Genomic DNA, 13948 nt, shown 5'->3' with positions numbered 1-13948 from the left:
CAGTCGCATATTTGTTAGTTAGCGCAGCCATAAAAGGTTCCTAATGACCACATCAAGTGGCTTACAACACATAAGCCTCCAATTAATTGCGCTGTCATAAAAATACGCTCACGTTCCCGTCCCGAAGACGAACAGACTGGCATTTCTTGATGGGCCATTTAAAACGGAGCGTGTCCCTAGCGAGTGGGTTGCATTTTCGCAACTCCTGGCCAGCGAAAGTGTTGAGTGTGGCTTTAGCAAATTTAGCTGAAGCAATCCCCAAAAGCTAATTGCAGTCTTTAAAATTTGTTAGAAAGCGAAACTTGTAGCTCTTATTTGCAGCGCTATCGCTTTTCAGCTTAACTGTGAGGTCTCCTAAGCACCTGGCCAGCAACTACAGTGAATGGTCTCTTGAGGGGACAAGGAAGATTCGTTTTATTGTTTCTTCTCTGGGAAATGTTCGATATTAGGAAATATTCCCTATTAACACATAAACAAAAAAACAAACGACAAGAAAGCCGCTTAAATTAAATCAAAAAATCCTTTATCCACAAATATCCTATAAAGACATAGTTCAAAATTTCCCACCCCCCTAACTCAAAATTCATGTGAAAAAAGTACACTCGAAAATCCTATATAAACACAGTTCAAAATTTCCCACCCCATAACTCGGTCAAATCTCATCCGATTTTCACGAGGTTTGGTTCTTTTCTCTTGGTTTTGCATCTAGATCCATTTGGCATCAAAACCTGGCAACATGATTTTTGGTCAAAATTCATGTCAAAAAAGTACACTCAATAATCCTATATAGACATAGTTCACAATTTCCCACCCCCATAACTCGATCAAATCTCATCCGATTTTCACGAGTTTTGGTTCTTTTCTCTTGGTTTTGCATCTAGATCAATTTGGCATCAAAACCTGGCAACATGATTTTTGGTCAAAATTCATGTCAAAAAAGTACACTCAATAATCCTATATAGACATAGTTCACAATTTCCCACCCCCATAACTCGGTCAAATCTCATCCGATTTTCACGAGGTTTGGTTCTTTTCTCTTGGTTTTGCATCTAGATCAATTTGGCATCAAAACCTGGTAACCTGATTTTTGGTCAAAATTCATGTCAAAAAAGTACACTCAAAAATTCTATATAGACATAGTTCACAATTTCCCACCCCCATAACTCGGTCAAATCTCATCCGATTTTCACGAGGTTTGGTTCTTTTCTCTTGGTTTTGCATCTAGATCAATTTGGCATCAAAACCTGGAAACATGATTTTTGGTCCAAATTCTTGTCAAAAAAGTACACTCAAAAATTCTATATAGACATAGTTCACAATTTCCCACCCCCATAACTCGGTCAAATCTCATCCGATTTTCACGAGGTTTGGTTCTTTTCTCTTGGTTTTGCCTCTAGATCAATTTGGCATCAAAACCTGGCAACATGATTTTTGATCAAAATTCATGTCAAAAAAGTACACTCAAAAATTCTATATAGACATAGTTCACAATTTCCCACCCCCATAACTCGGTCAAATCTCATCCGATTTTCACGAGGTTTGGTTCTTTTCTCTTGGTTTAGCCTCTAGATCAATTTGGCGTCAAAACCTGGCAACATGATTTTTGGTCGAAATTCATGTCAAAAAAGTACACTCAATAATCCTATATAGACATAGTTCACAATTTCCCACCCCCATAACTCGGTCAAATCGCATCCGATTTTCACGAGGTTTGGTTCTTTTCTCTTGGTTTTGCATCTAGATCAATTTGGCATCAAAACCTGGTAACCTGATTTTTGGTCAAAATTCATGTCAAAAAAGTACACTCAAAAATTCTATATAGACATAGTTCACAATTTCCCACCCCCATAACTCGGTCAAATCTCATCCGATTTTCACGAGGTTTGGTTCTTTTCTCTTGGTTTTGCATCTAGATCAATTTGGCATCAAAACCTGGAAACATGATTTTTGGTCCAAATTCTTGTCAAAAAAGTACACTCAAAAATTCTATATAGACATAGTTCACAATTTCCCACCCCCATAACTCGGTCAAATCTCATCCGATTTTCACGAGGTTTGGTTCTTTTCTCTTGGTTTTGCCTCTAGATCAATTTGGCATCAAAACCTGGCAACATGATTTTTGGTCAAAATTCATGTCAAAAAAGTACACTCAAAAATTCTATATAGACATAGTTCACAATTTCCCACCCCCATAACTCGGTCAAATCTCATCCGATTTTCACGAGGTTTGGTTCTTTTCTCTTGGTTTTGCCTCTAGATCAATTTGGCATCAAAACCTGGCAACATGATTTTTGGTCAAAATTCATGTCAAAAAAGTACACTCAAAAATTCTATATAGACATAGTTCACAATTTCCCACCCCCATAACTCGGTCAAATCTCATCCGATTTTCACGAGGTTTGGTTCTTTTCTCTTGGTTTTGCCTCTAGATCAATTTGGCATCAAAACCTGGCAACACTATTCCTGGTCAAAATTCATGTAGAAATTGTACCCTCAAATATCCTGTATAGTTTAAATTTCCCACCCCCATAAGCAAAGCAATCGAGCTCTCACTGTACCTAGCTCAAGCATGTGTTCGCACATTTATCTGATTTATCTCTTTGGTATTCTGTTTTGTTCGCAGCACGAATGGCATTCAGTACTTCAGCATTATCTACAAGCAGTACGATGCGATGGTTGGCGAGGAGGTGTACACTCGGATGGCTGCCGGGCAGGTGCCCGGCGTGCGAATGAATCTCTCACAGTATGCGGTGCTGGAGGGCGACGCGGAGCCGGTGGATACAAAGCCATTCGAACTGTTTCTGGCATTGCAGGAATTCTGTCAGCTAAAGAGGCATCTGTCCGCCCAGCCCCAACCGCCGGAGAAGCCGCTGGCATTGAGCAACAGCCACGAATGGTTCATACCCACCTTTGAGCGCTGGATGATGGTTAGCAAGGCGAAGGCGTTGCAACGCATCCGAGCTGCCATTCGCATGGATGCCATTTGCGAGGGTGAGCGCATTGTGCGCTACAGCAGCTCCTCGGTGGACACGGCCAGCACGCTGTTGAACATCAAGGAGTTCTGGAAGGTAATCAATTGGCCCGATGAGGATACGGCCATTATGCTCGAATCGCAGCTGATCGATGTTGTCTGCTCGGCCGCGATGCACTATTGCGATCTGATACACACAACGCTGGCGGACAGCGGCTATTACGAGCAGCAGGGTCCGTTCCGTTGCTCCGATGATATGTGCGTTACGGTCAACAATGTGGAGTATGTGCGTCGCACTCTGGCCGAATTTCGTTCGGATGAGCAGCCCCTGGAGGAGTCCGCCGACAATCTGCTCGAGTCCAGCTTAACGCACATGGAGAATCGCTGCGAGCGCATACTGTCCAAGCTGGCGCCGCTCATGCAAATGTCCCTGCAGAAGGCCGTATTCCATTTGGCCTGGTCGCCGGACTCGCTGCCCGCCAATCAGGCCATTGTGCCGCTGCTCGAGTACCTGGACTGTCATCTGGCTGCGCTGAATAGCGCGCTGCTCACCAAGAATTTTAATCGCTCGCTGCGCTTCATCTGGAAGACGGTGCTGGGCGAGATGGCGCGCCAAATGGAGACCGGCGATGAGACGGACAAACCGACGCATTTTCACAAGCGTCTGTACGAGGCGCTGCAGCTGCTCGTCGACTTCTTTCATGCCGAGGGCCAGGGCCTGTTGCTCGAGTGCCTGCACACGGAGGATTTCTGGCGCATCGAGCAGCGTCTGCAGTTCCACAAAACGGACACGGATCGTCTCATTGATATGTTCTATTTGAATCGCTTGCGTGAGCAATTGGTGGCCGTCAGTCCGGGTCCCTACGGCTCCCTGGCCGTGCGCGCCTACTTCAATCACGACTCGCTGTGCGTCGAGGTGCTGCATGCCCGGGACGTGGTGCCCCTGGATCCGAATGGCTTCAGTGATCCATTTGTCGTCATCGAGCTTCTTCCCCGCCGCGTCTTTCTGCACTGCATGGAACAGCAAACCAATGTGCACAAGGTGCGTAATGTGAAGAGCTTAACAGAAGGAAGTTCTCAGATTTAAACATGATTTCCAATTGCAGCGCACTTTGAATCCCATTTTCGATGAGTGCTTCGAGTTTTCGGTGACGCTGGAGCAGTGCCTCACCGATGGCGCCATGATTTGTTTCACGGTCATGGATCACGATGTGCTTACGGCAAATGATTTTGGCGGCGAGGCGTATCTGGCCCTGGGCAATATACCCGGCGTTGCCGACTACAGCACCAGCGTGGATAACTTCCATGGGCTCAAGCAAATCGAGTTGCCGCTAATGCAGCAAAAGGATAAATGTGAGTATCTAATGCCGCAATGATGACGTTCACAATTTAAGCCGATGTGAACCTGGTTATCCACATGCTTAGGCGCACATTTGGTATTGAACCCAATCTTAAACAAAAATACGACACTATTTTATTAAGATATTTGTATATTATTATTATTTATTGCAATTTGTTAAATTTTTCATATTCAGAGCTTACGGCGGTGAAAAGGATAACAGTTTGATTCGTTTTCTAAAAACCAGTTGAATTTCCGGACTCAAAACGAAAAACGTTTCTTTAATTCCGGTCGGAAGCGGAAGTCCAATTTTCTTTGTTTTGTTAAGCAGCTCAGTCAGGTTAAATTTCGGTTCATATGAAAAAAGCTGGTTGAAATTTCGAGTTAAAACTGATTCCGTTTAAGCTCCAGGCAGATTTGAACCAGGAATCACAATTTTCGTTTGCTTTTTATACAACCCTAATCGATTGACGATTTGAAAGACCCTCCGGTTCGAGGGTCGCTTCTTGATAATCATAAATTGTAATTCCCAAATTCGAGCCGGGATTAAATACGCGTTTTCCACTTCCATACCAGAAATGGCTTAACTTTTTGGACTCTGTTCCGTTTGATATTTCTCTCTGGTTTGAAATCCAGTTTCTTTTTAGATAACTGAACCGATTCAAGGTTCGATTCATGGTAATCAAAATTAGTTTTTCGAACCGGGATTAAAAAATCGTTTTTCGTTTGCAGGAAATTTAATTACTTTTCGACAACTCTTCCATTTCCGTACAAAATTTTGTTATTCCTGAATATGAACCGGTTCACTTTCGAAACGATTTGCAGACTTTGCATCATGAAATACCCTTTTTACTTGCAGGCAATCCCATTTTGCAGATACTGGAGCTGCGCGTTAATGACAAACAGGCGCAGGACTTTGTGCGCAAACAGAAGGCGCGCTTCATCAATTGATTCTAATAAGTTGAGTCCAGGTGAGCATCGTTTGAAAAACGTATCTCAAAAAATTGTCAGCATGCAATCAAATTGCATTCAATGATTCAATGATAAACGATAGACACATATTTTTTTTCGCTTCCTCTTTACTGGCCCCGAACTAGAAATTTATAATAAGGTAAACAAAACAATCGCGTATATGTATGTATCTATTTATGTATTTATGTATTTATGTAATGTAGTTGTTTGACGGTAAGCCCAATCTGTTTGTAAATGTTTAGCAAATTGAAATTCAAATGGTGCATAACTAATAATTGACGGGGCATGGGTGCATACCCGAAACTCGTACCCAATTGTTCTAGACTTTACGTTGCTACGAAACCAATACAAACACAACCACACACACATACACACACACCTCTTTTAGGGACTATCCTATGTAGAAGCGTAGAGTTTGCTGAAATTGTCACAATTGAGCAGACAACAAATCCTGCATCACATATAGAATTTATCAAGCACAGACATTGGCACCCAGCTGCGTTTTGAAGACTTTACCGACTTATAAAAACACGTAAAATAATTAATATGAAGACAGTTTCGGTTAACCGAAGCTACGACTTGTAGAGTCCATTTATTTTCCAGATGTGCTCTATCCACAAATGATTTTCAATTCCAAGCTGAGCTACGATCTTTAGCTGGCAAAACATGTTACTCTGTTTTTTGCTTTTATCGCAGCTTAAAGCTTGCAATTCCCAACAAGTTCAAGCCGCGAAGAGGCGAAGAGGAGCTCCTGCATTCAAGAGTCGTTCCGAGCCTATAACACATTCCGCTTTAATCTGTAGAAAACTAACTTCAAGTACAGAGTCTTGGACTTGCAAGTATATATTGAAAACAACACAAATTCTTTTTAGTCAATTTAAGCTATAGCTAAATATCGATAATCGATAAATCATAAACGAAATGCGAAACTATTTGAAACGCCAGTGGAAAAAACCCTTAAAACAATCAAAATATGCGTAACTCCGAGCTTCTTTAAAACAAACAAACTTCACACTCAACACACACACACACAAAGCTATTTACAAAGAAACAAAAAATAAATAAATAACTAGAAAAGAGAAAAAAAAAACAAAAAAGGAAAAAGAATAAACTTCATATGAATGTATACAATGAATATATATCACGCCCAAAGGACAGTGTAACTAAGTCTATAGAATATTTGTAAACTATTTTCTGAGCACAGATTTTGTATAAATTTATTGGACACACGCTTGCACACAGCACTGTGGGCACAGTGAGTGCCTAAAGTAGCCTTCAGCTGTTTGCTTTTTTAAACACACATAACTTGAGGCTTCTTTAAACAAACAAACAAACAAACAAACAAACAATTCCTGTAAACCATCCTGAACACATTTTTTAGCCTTTAAACCAATCTTTTGATTTCGAAACCTTAAAGAAGTTTTCGCTTCTATTGTAAATTTTGTACTATATACAATGCTCTCTATATACACTCACCTAGCTATACATATATATATATATATATATATACATATATCATATATGTTAATGGATAGTAAGAATTGTGTTGAAACTATAATTCTTAACTGTAAACTGTAGCAAACTTTTTATACCTTTCGCAAGGCAACAGAGAACCAGTTTTAAATGAGGCGCAACACTTAAAAAAAAAACATACAAGCAACATTTAATTAAAAGCACAAAAAAAGAACAACAACAAAATCCAAGTCAAATTACATTAAAAAAAAAAACTGAAATATTTTTAATATTTACAAACAAAATCTCGACTCGAGAATGCGTTAAAATTGCATTAATATTAATAACAAAATGAATGAGTATTATATTAAAAATATAAATATGTACTATATATATACATATATATATATACATATATAAACTATATGAATAATGCAAAATATTTAGTCTGTAAGCTAATATATATTTTTTTTGTTGGCCGCTTTGCACAATCTTTTTCGATTTTCATCTATAAACATTGATTCAGTTAAATACTTAGGGTTGACACACATCAACAATATTAAATGACAACCCTGGCTGATCTTAGAATTGCCGCATATTACATCGAAATGTAATCCAAAGCTGCCTAAACCTTTAGGTAGCATACTAGGTGCGATAGAAAGGCTTGATATGTGATACCCTTGATCTTAGTCTATTTATTTTTCCACTTCACATTTGTTATGAGTGCAAAATCTATTTTATTTTCTCGTGCTTCCTCTCTGTTCTATTTCATTCTATTCCAACTGCTGTTGTTACATTTCATATGCTCTAATTTCAGTGTTTCTAGCTGCTTTACTCTCTGCAGCTCCAATTTTGACTGTTCCACGTTAAGCTTTAGCTGCTTCTGTTCTTTCAGTATTCACATTTTACTGTTCAGCTCACAGCTTATCGCCTTTTCGCTGTGTGCCTTTTGGCTGTTCCAGTTCCAGGTGTTCCATTTTGATGGTTCAACTTACAACTGTTCCTCTTGAAGCTGTTGCACTTTCAGCTGTTCCACATTCAGTGTATCACATTCAGTGTTCCACTTTGAGGGTTTCACTTTCAATGTTACACTTTGAGAGTTTCACTCTCAGTGTTCCACTTTGAGTGTTCCACTAGCACACTCAGTGTTCCACTTTGAGAGTTTCACTCTCAGTGTTCCACTTTGAAGGTTTCACTTTCAATGTTCTACATGTAGATTTTCAGTGTTCCACTTTGAGTGTTTCACATTCATTGTTCCCTTTGCAGCTGTTTCACTTACAATTGTTTCATATCTAGCTGTTTTGCTTGCAATTTCTTCATTCCCAGCTGCTTCACTTGCAACAGATCCACCTTTAACTGTACCACTTTCCGCTGTTCCACTCGTAGTTCTTCTCCCATTGAAATAACTGCAAAACTGCTCTCTTCCAGTCCTCAGTAACAAATAGTTAATTAATGAAACGTATACCTAAGTAAATATATGCATATAAACAATAAATAGGCAACATGTTTGCTATACTAAGTAAAGTAACCAACTACTGTGTTGATGATATGTGTACCTATCTATAATAATTTCCTATATCGTATAAAGAAACACACACACACACGGACACACACACAACAAGAATAAATCAAATCAAATTATGCATATTACATAAAATAACGAGCACTAGATAACAATTAATTGCAAAAACCCGAAAAACAAATACAAAAACAAAATAAACCATAAATAAAAAATGCAAAAATTGGCCAAACCAAGAAACCAAAGGCATTTACAAAGACAAAATGAGAAGAGATCAGAACCGAGCATATATTAAATAGTATGCAAATATGCTAAGCCAAGGCCAAAAGAAATGTTGAAGGAGAATTGTGTGGAAAAATATGAAATATAGTATTGTTAAGCTGGTAACAAAATGCAACAAAAAACTACAATAAGCCCTCCTACAAAATTATACTATATAAAGAACTTATACAAAAACAAACATATGAATGCTATATACAAGCAACAAAAGATGACGACAAACAATGAAGGCAAACTTGTATAGAAAACTATTTTTGATTATTTACCGAGCATTCAGTCCTGATTTACCTATACAAATTTTATACACACACGCACACACAGACAAACACACACTCAGACATATTATAAAAATGTTATTTATTTTATGGTTTATACAAATATTTTACTTATAAGCCAAAGACAAAAGCAAACGTTTACCGCCGAGATAATATAATAAAAAAAAAAAAAAAAAAAACAAAACAAAACAAAACCTAGCGACAGTTAGAGAGATACTATATCATTTTTAAATGTGTGCTTTATGTGTATGAGAACTCCTAAAGAGCCACGTACAGGTTCCTAAACTCCAATTAAATATATGTAATATTTAAAATTTTAACTAAATAGCGCAAAATTCCACAACTCTTAACTAACGATAAGTGTGTGTGCAACAGTTTTAAAACAGCAGCAACAACAGCATAATCAAAGCAAATCAAGCAAAAGAAAATCAATTTAAAATTTAACTTAAATACATCATTAATGTATGTGCGAAACGAAAAACAAACAAAAAACAAAACAAAAAACCATGCTGCAGCAACAAAAAAAACATAACAAAAACAAACCTTATCAAATTCAATCAATAAATGTCAATGAATATTTAAACGTTATTTTATTTACTATAAAACGAATTGAGCTTTTTTTTTAAAGCTTCCAAACAATATTTATGCGTAGCTAATCCATTAGGGTAAGTATATAAAAATATGTATTAAATTTTACATATTTAAACAAAATAATAATAATATTATAACATTTTTGTAATATTAATGAATAATAATTATTGTTATAATAAGAATTAGTTTCTATTTACATTATTATTGAACATTGTTATTATTATAATTTTTATTATTATTATTATTATTATTATTATTATTATTATTATTATTTTTTTATTTTTATTATTATTATTATTATTATTATTATTATTATTGTTATTATTATTATTATTATTATTATTATTATTATTATTATTATTATTATTATTGATTATCATTATTATTATTTTTATTTTATTTTATTCGTATTATTTGCATTAATATCATTATTATTGTTATTATTTATACTATTATTACAATAATTACTTTTTTTTATATTTTTATGAGAATTATTGCTATTATTATGCTTTATTAATTTTAATTATTGTATGTATATTATTATACTTCTTAAGTCACTTTTTCCTGGACGTTTGCAGCCTTGATTATAAGGATATACAAATCAGACTTTGCTGCAAAGAAATTAGCTTGAAACTGCGTAAAATTGTTGATCCACTTTCCTCAATTTCAATGGGTTTAATACGGTTTAAGGGTGTGTGTGTGTAGGGGTGTGTGTGTGTAGGGATGGTTGCATGAAAATAAATTGTCGTCGCTGGCAAAGGTTGTGCTGGCAAGTGTTTATGGAATTGATTTCCAGTGCATTATCTGTCGTCGTGGTCTGAGGGTGGTTGCAAAGCTTTTATCTAAATTAAATCCAGGCCGAGACACATGCCAAGCGGCAAGTTCACGTCGCAGCCCCTTCCCTTCCCCTCTCTCTCTTTCCCACTCCGATTGCCGCATACACATGACGTGCAAATGATTTGCCATTTGACGCATCGTCAAAGCTTAAAAGTTAATGCGCAGCCCAGTCTTAAAGTTGCAAGTACCCATATATGTATATATACATACATGCCGCACTGTGTGCAACACATTGTTCAAGAGAAAAATCTCTGTAGTTTTATGCAACTTTTATGACAGCAGCCGCAGCAGCAGCAAAAGTTTTTACGACTTTCTTTAAGCGACAAAGAGAGTAAAAACAAAAAAAAAACAAAAAAACACAAGAGATAAACAGCGAAAAGCTCACAATCTGACCTGGCAAAATATGTACAAGTGCTTGCCACTTGAGGCATGCCACACATGTACCTTGGGCGTCGTTCGGACTCGGACGCGGACGCAGACTCGTCCCCAGCTATGACATTGCACACGCAGCTGTGTCGCTGTGACAATGGCAATTGCCCACGCACACACGCACACACACGCACACACACGCACACACACACACACACATACGCACACGCACAGCCCGCGGCAAATTGTGGCATTGACGTTGAGGCAGCCTTGCAGACGCAACAACTTTTGCCTAAGCCACAAATAAAAGCTGCAATTTAAGTTATAGTTATGCATATTTTTTTCGCTGCATTAAATCGAAGTAAAAGAGCGCAAATGGAGGAGGAGGAGGTGAAAAAGAAAAATTGGCTACACTGAGAGAAAACGAGCATTAAAACTCGCCTGCACTAGCTTAAGGGCTGACATGCGTAAAAGAAGCTGAAAATGTTTATTCTTGACAACATTACAGCCTCCCAACGTTTTTGATTGGTTTAAAAACTAGTTTGAAGCTGATCGAATGAAAGGCCAAATAGTTTCACACGCCCATTTTCCGCGATTTTCCGGAATTACCCAAAAGCACCGTCCTTGCGTGCATCTCCATCTCATATAAAAAGAGTATATGGGGTTTGTCCGTCTGTCTGAAGCTCGGAATATATACTTGAGTACAATTTAGGATATAGTTAACCACCTTAGACAATAAAACTAGTCAAAATAACTATTTTCTTTAAACTATCTAGACTCTCAGATCCTTTTTGGCAAGAAACAAAGAGTATTTGTCTTAATTCAGGCTCTCTTCCTGCTTATTTTATACTTTATTTCGCACAGTGTAGCCGGAACTATAAACTACGCCATATTATTTTAACCACCATTTGTCCGTCCGCCCCGCCGTCCGCCCCTTCGTCTATCGGTTTTTTTCTTCTATTTTCTTTTATTTTATTTTTTTTGCGGTTTTGCCCGCGAGCTGTTCGCATAAATTTGAATGGGAATTTTTATTTACATGCCTGCAGCTAGCTTGTGGGGTAGTCTCACTGATGCTGCATTAAGCTGCTGCAAGTGTGGTCAATATTTACACACACACACACACAGATAGAGAAAGGGGGAAGGGGAAGCGTGGGGGGGAGGGGGGGTCTGTGCTCATTGTCGTTGCCATCCGCTGGCATTTTTCGTAATGACTTTGGCCAGGCAGCCGCCGCGATGCAAATTAGACGTTAAGCCTGACAACGCTTTTCCACCCAGCTGCAACACCCTTTGCCATAACCGCCTACCCGCCCCTCTCTCTCTCTCCCCACCGTTGCGTCGCATTGCAAGTCACGTGCGGCAGCTGGTCGAGTGTTGCACGCTGACAACCAGAGCGTCTAATGAAGTGGCCCCTGTTCCGGCTTGTGCCCGGGCGTGAAAGGTGAGCACTGCCCCGTTACAAGTACCGCACCCCGCCATCACCCCCCCATCACCCACCCGGTGCACGTGTTGCAGAACTTTCGGTTAACGGTTATTAAATGCAGTTTGACAACAAAATGTGGCAGCAAAGTGCAAAGTGCAGACCCAGCGACGCGCACTAAATCAGTCTCTCCCTCTAGCTCTCTCTCTCTCTCTCTGTCTCTCTCTCTCTCTTGCTCTCTCTTGCTCTGCCTGCCTCTCTCAGGTGAGCTGATCGCTGCGCTAAAACAGGTTTTGGCTACATTTTTAGACCAATTTCGACCAGTTTAGACCAAACGCAGGTGCGCTTCGCTCAGCGCTGGATCAGTTCGAGCTGAAATCGCGACGCGTGCGCCTCGCAGTCGCGCTACAAACCCACAACGAATACAAATACAAAAACACACACCAATACAATAACAAGAAAATAAAATTGAAAAAAAAAAATAACTCGAAAAAAAAAGCACATTTATATATACATATATATTCAACTATTTTTAGCGTATTACGTGAGTGTCATACGAATTTGGCCAGTTGAGCGTTTGAGCGAGTGTCGAGCGAAAAAAAAAATAACGAAAAATGTGTTAAATAGCGTACACTGTACAGCAAATGCTTCTAACAAGAGCTGCCCTTTGTGGGCGTGTGTGTGTTTGTGTGTGTGTAGGCGCATAACTCAGCTTGAGCCAAGCCAAAAACCTGCTGCTATTATTAGCCTTAGCCAAGATTATGGCCGATTTGGCTGAAAAAAAAAATGAGTTTGGCTCTCTTTGCCCATTGTTGGCTGACAGCCCCCGCAACGCCCCGCCCTGCACCGCTGGCTGCCTGTAAATGTTGTGTGAAAATCTGCAACGCCTTTCATTCATGCCAAGCGATTATATCACACACATGTGTGTGTCTGTTGAGCGTGCGTGTGTGCGTGTGTGTGTGTGTGTTGGCAATCGTTTTGGCCAGAACCAGTAAGCCAACGATTCCACACACACACACACAGACGCCCAGACAGACTACACCAACGCATTTGCTTAAATAAAGACGTCATTGATACATTTTTAATGCATATTAATCTATATATATAAGGCTAGATAAACACACATACATTTAGCTATATGTGCTGACTGACTGACTGACTGATTGATTGATTGACTGTTCTGTCTGATTGATATTTAACGCGTAACCCAAAGCTTGAAAGCTGCATAATAAAGCGGTGTATTTCACTGGCAAGCGTGGAAAATAAGTGGATAGTGGTTGCATATCACACTATTTAAATATTCGACTGCTTGAAAGATGGTTTGTCCAGGATAGTACGATTAAATTAATAATTTTCCCACGGGGCGACACAAAACAAAATATATCTCGAGCATACCCGCTTGTATCTCTATCTGTACATATATGTGTATCTATATATATTTGCATTTTCCCCACAGTGAAGTGACAGTGCAATGAAATGTGTGCAACAGCAATAACAACAACAACAACAGCAGCAACAATATCGAAATACTAACAACCTGTCGTTGTCGCTGGCAAAGCGTTAACAATAAATAAGCGAAACAATAGCAACAGCAACAACAACAACAACAACGACAACAACAACAGTTGACTGTACAACAATGAGCAGAGAAGGTAAGCCAGTTTTTTTTAGCCCACAATCGTGCATTGGTATACATTTATACACACACACACACAACAAACACACACACACACACTCAGACCCAGACAAACAATTCACACACGTTTAAGCATTTGCGCATTTATTGCCATTAATTTTATTTAGCTTAAACTTTAAATTAATGCATGTGTCAATGGGCTATACCATATATATATATATATATATATATAAATATGAGCATGTATCTATAAGATGTGCGCTCTATAAGATACAAACTTTAAAGGCTAAG

General features: G+C 38.7%; 1 protein-coding gene across 1 annotated transcript in view; it reads left to right on the top strand.

Moving 5' to 3' along the window:
• LOC115762634 (BAI1-associated protein 3) overlaps positions 1 to 13552 on the top strand; it is a 52119-nt gene extending 38567 nt beyond the window's left edge. The window contains exons 9-12 of the mRNA XM_030704938.1: positions 2624 to 4013; positions 4078 to 4324; positions 5170 to 5281; positions 13478 to 13552. Of these exons, the coding sequence (XP_030560798.1) occupies positions 2624 to 4013; positions 4078 to 4324; positions 5170 to 5261 (1729 nt within the window). The 3' untranslated portion in view covers positions 5262 to 5281; positions 13478 to 13552. The remainder of the gene's footprint in view (positions 1 to 2623; positions 4014 to 4077; positions 4325 to 5169; positions 5282 to 13477) is intronic.
• The last annotated feature ends 396 nt before the right edge of the window (positions 13553 to 13948 follow it).

The sequence above is a fragment of the Drosophila novamexicana genome, unplaced genomic scaffold (genome assembly GCF_003285875.2).
Source record: "Drosophila novamexicana strain 15010-1031.04,08,12 unplaced genomic scaffold, DnovRS2.1 tig00000644-arrow-pilon, whole genome shotgun sequence".
NCBI classification, from domain to species: Eukaryota; Metazoa; Arthropoda; class Insecta; order Diptera; family Drosophilidae; genus Drosophila; species Drosophila novamexicana.
This window is presented reverse-complemented; position numbering and strand designations above follow the sequence as displayed.